At 38.1% G+C, this 13,117-nt stretch overlaps 1 protein-coding gene across 1 annotated transcript in view; it reads left to right on the top strand.

Annotated features, from left to right (window-relative positions):
• Positions 1–11,131, top strand: part of RELN (reelin) — a 434,942-nt gene extending 423,811 nt beyond the window's left edge. Inside the window, exon 64 of the mRNA XM_067564502.1 lies at positions 10,013–11,131. Within this exon, the coding sequence (XP_067420603.1) occupies positions 10,013–10,109 (97 nt within the window). The 3' untranslated portion in view covers positions 10,110–11,131. The remainder of the gene's footprint in view (positions 1–10,012) is intronic.
• The last annotated feature ends 1,986 nt before the right edge of the window (positions 11,132–13,117 follow it).

Genomic DNA, 13,117 nt, shown 5'->3' on the forward strand with positions numbered 1-13,117 from the left:
AATTTAGGATCAGCTCTTCACCGCTTAGTCCAACCCCTATGTTCTGCTGTCACACAAAGGGGCTGGAAAGCTACCCAGAAGCAGGTGGGGATTCCTCTTGCATAGGGTAATCCCTCGCTGGTGTAGAGCAGGTTATTTAAGCAGCGTGCACCATATTCCTGGTCCAGCATAGGAGGCATATTGGAGATTTGAGAGGCATGGCCAGAGCCCCTTGAACTCTGGCAATCCTGTGCTAGTTGAATGGCCATAGGAGGGGCATTGTAGCCAGCATGGGTTAGAACAGTTGTGAGTCTGCTCTACTTGATGGCAGGGACAGAAACAGCACCTCTCTTTCCACAGGACTAGAGGAATACAAAGAAAGTATCAGGCAACCTCTGACTCCTGCCCCATGTTCTGCACTGGATGTGGCTCAGCGAGACCTGAGTATCTGGCTCTTAAATTGTTAAATTCAAACTGTTTTAAAGCTATAAAAGTATCTTAATAAGCATCTGAAACCTTATGCTGCTACGGATGACTATACTTCTCCTCTTGTCGTATGCAGTGCAGTTGTAGCCATGTTGGTTGCAGGATACCAGAGAGACAAGGTGAGTGAGGTAATATCTGTTATTAGACCAACTTCTGTTGGTGAGAGAGACAAGCTTTTCAGCCACGCAGAGCTCTTCTTCGGGTTCTTCAGGTCAGCTTGTCTCTCTTGCCAACAGAAGTTGGTCCAATAAAAGATATTACCTCAACCACCTTGTCTCTACATTTCTCCTCAGCATTCTGAAGTGAGATGCCCCCTTCTTACTACAACTCCCCATGCCCTCCTCTCTCTAACTCCCCCTTACTTTTACCATTTTTCCTCCCTGAACAAGCAGACAGCCAGATCCTCCCAGCCCACCTCTAATCACTGCCAGTTGGTCTGCATGCACTGAGTGACTGTAGGTTCCATGCCAACTTTCACTTACCCCCAGCATCTGCTGCTGCCTGCTAGTATGCACTCCCTGTCTCCTGTAGCTTCCCAGCTTCAGGAGGAGTGAGAGAACATAGGGGGAGGGCAGGCTGGGAGCAGACACACCCTGCAGGGAAGTTGTGGTCAGTAGTGACTCACTGCAAGGAAGACTGGTGGTCTGATTCTGCTTTCCAGCAACTACAGATATTCCCTCCTCCCTCCTACAGTACCCTTTAATCCCCCACCTAATCAGTCTCCACCTAATCCCTTAGAAATAAGGCAGTTTCCAGAGTTACACTTATTAATATTTTTACACTTATGTGACCTTAAAATTTCTATGTTGATGCTTTTGGCTCTTCTTAACCCTCCAAAAATTTAAAATTAACTTTTCCTTGAGTCTCCATGCCAATTTATAGTCCAGAACCTAGTTTATAGCTGAGTTATAATGAATAGGATTATCATATATTATTCATTCTGATTGACTCCTGATCCTGAGAACACTATACTGTGACTAGCAGACAATTTATGGGCTACATTTTTAGAAGCCTAGCCTCCCCTTTTGTGGAGGCAATTTTTTTGCTCCCAAGATATATTGCACAAATAAACATGCCAGTATTCAGACCTGCAGTTAATTTGCATATGCAAAACCTGTGTGTGCAATAAGGAACGCTGGAAACAAGGTCCTATCTGTAATACTTCATTGAATCATTCATTAATACAACAGAAGTATTGCTAATCCTGTAATGCAGCTGAAAAGTGCTCAGAGTGAATATAGAAGCTATTTTGAATATAGTATACATTGAATTGTTCTTGCCAGCTAATCATTTGTCAAACTATTTTAATAGTGGTGGACCTATAAGGTGAGGGTAAAATGGCTATCAAGTTGTCCTTTCCATTTAAATCAAGTTTTCTTTTGATTCATTTGTAATTCGACATACTTGCTCTCTGCACTTTTGAATAAAGTTTTGGGCAGATCAATGAATCACGTGATCAATGAATGTGGCCCTTCTTAGGATAAAAAAAACATCCCCCCCCTTCCACCTTCCATTCCTACAAAAGAATGCTTATTCTACGCCCAAGTATTTCTACTCTAAGAACTGCCTGCATCCACCTCTGCATTGCATTTGCACTTCAGTTTTTCTCTTCATATAATTCACAGCTTGTCTGCTGCACAATAAAACCACACACCTTTTTTGCATGTGCTTCTTGAAAAGCCATTTCTTTGTGAACAGGGTGGGCCCTTATTAACCTATAAAGAAATAGTGAGCTCTGATCGAATGCATTCGGAACTGAAGGGGAATAAACTGCAAACTAAGGGTCTATTCTTGTATTCTTTATGTACCCAAAACTCCCAGTGACATCTTTGGGAATTTTAATTGTCCAAGAAATGTAGGATATGGCCTCAAAATTCTTTTTATTTTTTGTGGTTAATTTTGCAATAATAAACATCACTTCATGCTATTCATTAGCGAGATAATCTTCCATTTGTGGCACAAATGATTTGTTGAGGATTTTGTGTTGCATTTATTGCAAAGAACTTTTATACTTTTATACTTTTTTGCAATATTCAAATACAAATTATATCTTCTAAGCCGTAACAAAACATATTCATATGAAAAAACATTTTCATTTGCTTCATTTCTTTAGTAGAAGGCAATGCTTTGAAACATATTTCACTAAAGATTATTAAAAATATTTCTAATAAAGAAAAGGAACAGTTAAAACGTTAGGGCATTATCTTAATAGTCACAAGATTTATGCCAAATTTAGTATGGTACAGACTGTGCTTTTAAGACTGTCTTTTGTTATGTTTCTAAAAAATATTGCATGATGAATTTTATAGAAAATAAAAATATAAATGTTGATTTAAAAAATCAGAAAATAATTTGTTCAATTTTTATTTTCAAAAGAGATGAAAAGTCCTATATTGCCTCTAAACCTCATCAGGCTTTTATGACTAATCACAGTGCTGCATGCATTGAAAGGCATTTTCTAATTTGTGTTGTATTTCATTATTTGCTGTCACTGGTTTTACACTAGAGTAAGGTAAGTAATTTCCCTGAATTAATACCAAATATGTATTGTTAATACAGCTATGGTACTTTAAAAAACTCTAACCTTGTATTTTGTCAGGGATGATATTGTGGAAAAGGGAGAGGCCTCATTTGTACTCTCAAAGAAGTGAGCATGCATTGCTGTCTCATAAAGAACCAAACCTTGCAGCTGTTCCTCCCAGACTGATTCTGCTGGTTCTGAGGGCCATTAGGAGTTAAAGTTTGCAGGATATGTTCAGCACCTCACCCAAACAAACTTTCAATTAAGACAAGGGGAGTTGTAACTAAAGTTTGAGAGCCCTGATCATGGTAGCTGCTGAGTCCTACCCGAGAGTTTCTGAGTGTTCCCAATAATCTTTGAAGCAGGTGGGAACTGAGGGTGCTCAACACCTTGCAGGATTTGGTCTTTAGACCTAAGGTAAAATTCCCACTGTTTTCAGTAAATAAGAACTACAGAACTAAGGCCAAAATCATCTACTTACAGACTATGTGTCCATAAATATGTACAATAAATATACGCAGTGATGCATGCCCATATAATTAAGAACAGCAATAAGTATTTATTTTGGATGGGTTTTTTGTTTATTATAACAGCATCACTTTGCACTGCCATAGTTAAACAGCTAGACATTTCTAATCACCATCATAGCAAGAGACATAAGTTTTAATATTGATCTTATTGAAGGCAATGGGAGTTTTGCCATTGACTTCAGAGTGGTCAGGATTTCATATGAAGTCTGTCACCATTCTTATTATCCACCCTCTTTAATTCAGGCACAAAATTCACACCATGCCAAACATTGATACATTTATTTATCAGATCATGTTGCCTTCAATTTTTGCAAAGGCTTGATTTCGGTTAAAGTTTGGTTTGGCACCCAGAAGCTTTTGTTTCTGGTGTGCCATGTCAATTAAAAATATGAATGACAAGTAAAAATAATTAAAGGTCTTAGATTAGGTATATATTATTTACCAGATTTTTCTTATTCACTTGGCCATATTTTATTTAAAACAAAAAAACAAAAACAAAAAATGCAGGAGAGTAGTCCAAAAAATGTATCTTAAGAAATTTGTATTTAAAAATATCATGTTAAAATACTGAAGCTTAAAAAACACATACAGAATAACTCCTCATGAATTGCTTTATTGTTCATGCTACCGAGCATGCCCAACATGACTTTTCATTATACTATACCCACCTGATCTGCTTTCATTCACACTGGTATAACTCCAGTTACTTCAGTGGAGTTACTCAGAATTTAATATAGTAAACTGGAGCAATATCAGACCCCATCTTTCAAATACAAGCAGATTGTCCTTGAAAGGCGACAGATTAGATTGTGCATTAATTGCTTCATAGGTTTTATTACTGTTCATTCTGACAAATGATCCACAGATAACTAGTCTTTAGGAGATTTTTTTTCATCTATACCTTTCATCCAATTATCTGGTAAGTGCACCAAAGGCTCAATGCATGCTGACGAGCCTTGAAAAGTCTATTGTGCCCCTTCACTGAAATTGTAATGGTATCAAAGTTCCCTCTGCAATCTATACAGTTCCATTCAGGTCCCATAGTATTTGAGGTAGGGATTGTTTCTGCCTATAGATTTTTACTGTGCCTACCACATTTTGGATGCTATTACAATATAGATAGCAAAAGCATTTTCATACAGTCTTAATGACAAATCCTTTTATCTATTTATACCAAAAATAGAAATAAAGTTTAGTATTGCTGTCTAAAAACAATATTAAAGGTCTTCTTTACAGACACTAAATCAAAGAAATGCAGAATTACCTTTTCTGCAATGAATTTATGATGTAGCTATTAAGGTGATCTTGTAAAGTACTATTGAATTTTGTTCTCTTATCAGTGTATGACATTAGCTTCCATTATAATTATTAGAAATATATGTATATACCTCCACCCCAGTCCGTAGATAGCAGAATATACTCTTATATGCTACACTAAAGGTTAGATCCAACTTCAATGAAGGTGATGAAAAATTTTCCATTGACATCATTGGGCATTGAATCAGACCTTAAAGCCCTAACGAACTCCTACCAAAGCCAGTGGAAAGACTACCACAGACTTTAGTGAGAGTGAGATTGGGCCCTGTCAGCACAACTGAAGGACTGAGCATTAGCTTAATTATTGTTGTTGGTTTTTGGTTAGATATGGTTTTGTTTTCAGACCCTTCTTTTTTTTGTTCTTGTACTGCACAGTTTGATTTAATGTAGTAAAATACGTGAACTCTCTCTTTGGTGCATACAACATATACATTTACATTGTAAAACATATACATTGAAAAATACCACTAACAGACAGAATTTAAACAGAGATTAAGCAGCTGCCTTTGGCCTATAATTTACGTGGTAACCTTGTCTAAATTTGTTTATTTATTTCCTTAAAATGTCTGCTGCATAATTATTATTGCTTTAGTCTTGTTAGTGTCATTACATTTAGGGCGGTAAGCAATGTTAGACAGAAATGATGGTGTAATAAGAATTGTTAAAGAACATTTGAGCTATTTGTTCTTTTTAAAAACATATTTGATTTGCCTTAGATTATAAGGTGGCAGGAAAACAAAGGTGCACAGGAAACATTAGCTTTGCCAATCACTGTCAGTCTCACACAAAACTATAATAAATCATTGTAGTACAGAACTTCCCTTTCTGGGAAAAGCCAGGTGAAATCAAGCTCAGATGTTAAACAAAACCCACCTTTTAAATGAAAGTGCTCTGGCATAATGGCTACTGTAACAATGCAAGAATTTGTATTGTATCCATTCCCACCAGATGCTGATTGGCTTGAAAAACTAGGTGGGAAACAGCTTGGAATTGTTTTTTCTACCCAGGGTTTTCGCGCAAATGATTTTAGCCTAGTCTTGCAAATAAAGTTCTCAGTTGTTGGAAAGGAGATAATTTTGAAGTCAATTTTATACTGGGGGTTTCTTTATACAACAGTAAAAGCTGTTCTTGCCTATTGATGTTCATCCTTATTTTGAGAAATATGTATTTAATCTTTTTCCTTAGGGACCATATTCACTAAAAAAAATAAGCTTATGCACTCAGAAGGGAGAGGATAATTGATTGCAAGCTGAGCATTTACTTTTCATTCACAATGAAAACTCACCATCCTGCCCTGCCTCCCCAAAGAGAGTTAATTGTCTGTGACACCTGCTGCCAACTTTTTATTTCATACATCACCATTATAACAAAACTTAGAATTTGATGCACTCCCTGGGTTGTGGGCATCCAGCAACAATAAGTCCACCTGGAGCAGAAGTGAATAGGCCAAGCTGCCTGCATCCTTCTCATCACTGGGGGATCAAAACCAACTTCCACAATCTCTGAAGCAGGCAGGTCAGCCCTGGAAGGACAGAGCCAAACCAACCAGAAGCTGCACGGACTCCACTAGAACTTATTACTGTCTTCCCATGGAATCACCCAAGGGAATTATGGTGGCATTCCTTGGATTGAATCTCCCTCTCTCTGGTGCAGTGTTCCATTCCTGGGTGCATAGGGCTGAAAATTGCACCCCCTTGCATCCACAAGGGTGAATCTGACCTTTAGTCTTGATCTTTAAAGGCCTGATCCTGCATCCATTGAAACCAGAGAAGATAGGATCAGGTCCTATAACAGTTCATCCTGTGGTGGGTAGCGGTTGTTCTGCTGAATCATTGAGTTTTGTCATGCTGGAAACCGGTGGTATTGCTGTGGACACACTATTGCACAGCACACAAGGTCTGATTGTGGATGTTGGCCTGACATTGTTGTCAGGGTAGCTTAGAGAGAATTTTTTTTTTTTTTTTTTTTTGGCAAATAGTGTCCAGGAGGAATAGTGCAGTGCCCTTAAGCATCAGGACTTTAATACTTGGACTTCCTAGAACAACAGCATCAAAGTCTGACAGGGTCAACACTGCCCTTTATTATTCCGAGATTAATTCATTCTGTGCAGTTTCTTGTGTGGGAGCACTCAGATGAGACTTTAAAAATGAGGCCCTTGCTGCAGTGTATGGACATTAAATTCCCCATGATACCTTCTCTTCATTTTTAAAAGTAGGGGTTGCCCTCCAGTGTTCTGACCAAAGTATCTGTCCCCTCTCTTCCCAGTGTGGTGCCACAGTGGTTGCCATGCTGTCTCCCAGAACTGGTTGCTTTAAAGCAATGTTGTGTGTATATGGATGGAGAAGTGGTTTGTGATCAATAGGCATGAAAGGTGCTATAGTAATGTCAAATATTCATAATCAGTGCTATATGTATTTTTCCATTCTGATAACTCTGAATGGATTTTGCTTGTAGCTTTAAATGAGACTTGTATTACACCAATGATGCTAACAAGAATTACAAGCAAACAAAATTAAACCAAATGTGATCTTTGTAACTGTTCAGAGTTCCACTCCACCAGCATAGATGGTGGAGCTTAGAATTGCCATGTAGCCTCAAAAGTGTCTCTTCAGGGTTATGTACAAGTTTGCATTTAGGAGCAGAACTATATTGAATCCTCCTGAAAGTTATAAGTTTCTCCTCCAGAGTGTGTGGCATTCCCAGCAGTTAGAAATTCAGCTACCATGAGAAACAAAGAGAGACAAATCTGTCTCTGGTGCAACTGTATTAAATCAGTGGAGCCACAGCAGGTATATATTGGCTTGGTCTTATAACTTTTGCCCAAATGAAGATACTAAAAGGTACACTGTTCGTAAACCAGCCTTTCAGCAGGAAACACTGGAGAGACCTTTTTTTTTCCCCGTTGTTTCCAGACTGGTAGCTCTGAAAGTGGCCACACCTGACACCCAACCTAGGTGAGGGTTTGAGCATAAGGAAAAAGGCTTCTTCAGCCAATATTAGCTGTTTGTTTGTATTAAACCTGTTTCAATGTAGATCATTTTAACTATGTTTATATTTAAATACAGCTCAGCCTTTTTATGGAAGTTTATACATAATACGCATCAAAATTTTTGCACCACCCTCTGGCTGTTCCATATGCTAGGGCTGGTGTAGGCAAAGGGCCAAAAATAGCAACTGCCATGCCCCCCTCCCTTAAAGGAAGTTGAAGTCTAGATGCTGGTGCTAGTCTCTAGTGATTATATACAACAGTCTCCACCTATTCAGTTGTAATGTATATTAGATCCCCAAATACCCCAATTCTATCCAGCCAGTAAGGAAATAATTTACTTTTCATGGTGGTTACAAAAGAGTTAGTTTCCATGATTTTCCATTTGTTTCCCATGTGCCCCAGGATTTCCCTTTGTTTTGTTTCATTTTATTTAACCTTACCATCTTTAAAGAAAGTGCCCAACTTGGAAATGGGAAAGTTATCATTTAAAATCTGGTCACTCTATTCAGTGTGTTTCTTTGATCCTTTTTTAAAGGTTTTTCTTTTTTTGGGGGGGAGGGTTAAGAAAATCTCACTCGCCAAAATCTCTTAGTTCCAGGGTTTGTTGTACAGCAAATTTTAATGTTTTGGAGGTGGAGCAGTATTTTTATTTTACTCTAAAAAGGAAGTGGTTACTCACCAGACCACTGTAGGAGATCCCACTTGTGGATCCCATGTGCTTTAAGCCTCTAAAATCTGAAGAGTTCAGGCACTACCCCTGGTTTGAGGTCCCTAGGCACACTCTCGGGGTGCAGATCTTCTATTTAGCTCCTGCTTCTGAGAACTTAGACCCGTAGTCCAACTGCCTAGCTCTGGGACTAGTGCTAACCCCTTACTCTCCCATAGCTTAAACATACCCTCTCCCAGCACTCCAGCTGGGTATGCACTCTGGGATCACAGGTTAACTCTTCAAGGGCACATGATAGGTCTCTCTCTCTCTCTCTCTCTCTCTGTGTCTCTCTCACACACATGTACTTTGCACACAGTTCTAAAACACCATTCCTCTTTTTTAAATAGCACTAGAAATACCAAGATAAAAAATAATAAACCCTACATGCATTTCCCTGCCTCAGTTTCCACACCACTCCAGAGCATTCTTTGGGTTGGGGTTAGAATCCTCTGGGGGTGCCCAGGGTCTTTCTTCTGCCCACATGGATTGTCTTCTCAACCATGGAGCTCCTCTCTCTCCCTCCCTAGGTCAGTTTGCTTTGTCCTTGGTTGGTCTTGTAGATAAACTGAGCCCTACCTGCTATGAAAATACAGCTGTCCCCTTTGCCTGCCCAAAACTTTTTATGTGGTTCTCACCTGTGAGCCCTTTTCAAAACCCTGCTTTGTCATCTCTGTCCCTTTATTCTGCCTGAGGATTTTCCACTCCCTCCCCTTCACCAGCCCCATGCAAAGAAGTAGGATAAAATTAATTCTTCTAGGCTTGAGTTAAACCATTGTCCCATGGCACTTCTGCTTGAATAGATGGTTGTTGAGATCTAATGACTCCCTCCCCGCCCATTGTACCTGGTGAGGGAGGGATGTGACACAGTCCTTGTCAGAAGGGGTGAAATCCACATACATATAAAGGTATTTAATGATACAGAAATCTTTATAGTAACATCAGCCAGAATTCCCCAAACTGATTCCCCAGATTGTCACAAGAGCAAATCCAGAAGTTAGGGAGGTGGAGCAGTATTTTTCTTCTACACTCAAGAGGAAGGTAGTTAACAGCATATCTCCCATTTAGGAATCTGTGAATGAGAGAGACAATGATTTTTGGAGTATATATCAGGTTTGGAGAAATGCCATATATTGGGAAGGGATAGAGTGCATACAGCTTGAGTGAATTTGGCCTTAACTCCCCCTCAATGGTAATTAATTTAAACTCCTTGCTCTAGTTCTGAAATACTGAATTGTAAGGAAAAACAAAGTGGGCCCAAGTCTCCACTGCCTTGCACCTTCTACAGTCATTGTCATTGTGCTAAAATGTTATCAGATCCAAATGGTAATATTTTACATTACTTTGAAGGGGTAGAAAAGACTGGGCAAGGCACAAGCGGGTGGAGAATCTGCTCCCATATCTTAGGTCTCAGAAGCTATTTTCAAAATGGATGCAAAGATATTGACATTCTTTTTTTCCTCTCTACCCTTTGATTTTAACAGCACTCGCAAACAAAATTACATGATGAATTTTTCACGGCAACATGGGCTCAGGCATTTCTACAACAGAAGACGAAGGTCACTTAGACGATACCCATGAAGAAACGAGAAATTTATATTTTCCTCCCAACATGTGATGTGTTGCTTTCCATTCTTTAAATCTTAGCACTGCATCTGGTATCAGGACTTTTCTGCAATTGGCTTGGTAAATAACTGAAAGCCTTTCTCAAGACAGAGTGTACACCACTTTTTCGCACTGTGAACTAATGAGAAGTGACTTATTTTCTCATAGGTAAATGTTTTAATGTTGATGTGTCTGTGAAAATTGTGATCTGTTGTAATATCAGTTACAGTGGCAGTATGGGAAGTAGGCAACTAATCTGTTTAACAGGAAACAAGTTTAAGCACAAAGACTTTTCAGATTTTATGTTTAAAAAATTACATATTAAGAACAGTATTTAACATTCTTTGTCACATAGCTATTTAAATGCACTTGTATTTCAGCTCTGTATCATATTTTATATGATTAAGTTATCATTGTCTTCTTCGTATTCTCTTCTACAACATGACACATTGGCACTGTATTTACTTGTTATGTTGTTGTAATATTTTGCTGCTGATTTTTTGGGCTATTTACACTCTGATAACATGTATAAAGCAAATTGCAATACCTACTCAAGACGATAATTGCAAAAGTAGTTGTAAAGACATTGAGCTCCTTCAGTCTTACTCTTTGATATGTCTGTTGGTTAGCATTGTTTTGTGGATAAGAAGAATGCTTGACATTTAAACTTTTTTACTAAGCAGCTGTGGATAAAACCCCAAAAAGACGTTCCCATTTCCTTATCTAAAGGTAAAACAGTTCTCTGTGGCTGATTTACTTACAATAACTGCCATTTGATGTCCGTAGTAATGGAGTGATTTGTAAAGTGAACGTTTCATCGTGTTCTATTTGGTGTTTGTTTCTATTGCGGGTCATGTTTGTATCTTCTGATAAAGTTGTACCTACACCAGCAACATTATAATGGCCCTATAGCCCTAAGCTGTCTATTATCATATATAAAATGTTTCACTATATGGTGAACCAAGCTAAAGATCCATGCTTCAATAAAGTAAAGTTGATAACAAGTTTGATGTTAAATTTTTCAGGCCATTTGGGTCCTAAAAGAAATTATTTGGGATTTGGTTTGCTTACTCAGATTCTAACAATAGCACACACATGAGCACTGTATATTTTTTAATATTTAGTACGTTGTGCTTCAGTAGTGTCTTTCCTTCGGGAATCTCGAAGTGCTTTACAGACATTAACTGAGGAAGCTTCATAACACCTCTGAGGTATATAGGTATTTTACAAGTGGCAAACATGAGAGGATGAGTAAGAACAAATGTTTTCAAGTGTGGAAACCTAAAGTACAGCATCTAAATCCATATTTATGCTGATTCCATACAATTTCATGGAAAATGTGGGTGTTGAACACTTCTGAAAATCAGGCCATTAGGAGCTAACTCTAGGACCTAAAACTGAAAACTTTGACTTAGCCAAAGTTACACAATGTGTCAATGGCAGAACTGGGAACTTCCAGTGTCCTTCACTATGGACTGGACCATACCTTTTTAAGACAATTATTTTACTCTCAATCTTATCAATCTGTTAAAAAAAATCTATTCAAAGGAAAGAGTGTTGACAAATGAACCAAAATATTATTAAATAGTATAATAATTTAATGTTTTAATGTAAGATTGAAAATATTATAATACAAAGTCCCAACTCCCTCCTTCTAAACAAAGATCCAAGATAATAAAACTTTTTTCTTTAAGATAATTTTATTTGGCATAGTGTGTCAACAGATGGCCCACACTTCAACATACAGAGCATGTGTAGCTATTACATAGTGAAAAAAACAACTTTCTATCGAGTACAACAGTGATGAAGGGGATGAGAAAGGTAAGTTAGAATTAATGACGCTCCAGATAAGTGAGACCAATACAGTCAGATCAGATGCTTTTCAAAATCATAGACGTGTCTTCAATAAATATTTGTGTGTGACAAATTGGTTCAGTAGAGTTATATATGTAGAGCCCAGCACTGTAATATCTAAGCCTTGTATTGGAAAACCATTTCTGCACGCCAACGTCCACAGGGGACTCTACAGTGAATTCTGCCCTTTTGCCCTTTCCAGGTTCCAGGAAGCTCCTTATTAAGCTTATTTTTTTTATTAATATAACACACAAAGAAGCTTGCATGCACTGTATCCTCAGTGTATTTACTGACTTTTTTCTCTCCCACATGACTGATGAAACACTGGTATCACTGACACTAATGACCACTGGTGTAGCAAGAATGAAATAGCACATTATCAACTACAGTATTATAGCAGCAATGCTAGAAGGTGCTAATCTTATCTATTGATATTACACCTTGGCAGGGATAGCTCTGAAGTTAGCAGCATTTATTGTTCCTGCTGGTCTTTCCCATTTCTCCATTAACCCACATTGCAATGGAATAAGGAGAAGGTAAGTCCAACAACATATGAATTTAAAAATATTAAAATAAGCAAAACTCTAGCCTGCTAGAGTTCCAGGAAGAATCCAAGTAAAATCTGTTACTGTAGTTTGCATATATGCTTGCTCCCCAATTTGCTTTATCTTTTAAGCAGCAACTATTTAGAGTCAGCAACCCACATCTGCAACCATGAAATAATACAATACAGTATTGATAATTAAAGTCATGTTGCCTTTATAAGAGGCTCTTCTGTAGGAAAAGAGAGCTCAACCTTATATTACGCTGAAAACTAGCGATCAGTATACTCCATGATTAAACCTACTCAGGTATCCCTGAATAGGAAAGAGCAGATAGCATTATTCAAGAATAGTGTAACATTATCTTCCATGCCAGCCTATTCATGTCAAAATGGCAGTTTCCTAGGGCAGTCCTAATTTGCAGTGCAATGCGTTGGTCCATGAAGGGTATGATTGCTTGGATTGTGACTGCATGGCCTCATTTAGGTACTTGGCAATACACATGAACTTTTGAGCTATGTTTTTATTAATTATTATTATTATTATTATTACTTATTATGCAGCCCAGAGCCTTGTGTGGAAAATTAA

The sequence above is a fragment of the Emydura macquarii genome, unplaced genomic scaffold, assembly GCF_026122565.2.
Source record: "Emydura macquarii macquarii isolate MOO-44397 ecotype Brisbane River unplaced genomic scaffold, CSIRO-AGI_Emac_v2 contig_2636, whole genome shotgun sequence".
NCBI lineage: Eukaryota > Metazoa > Chordata > Testudines > Chelidae > Emydura > Emydura macquarii.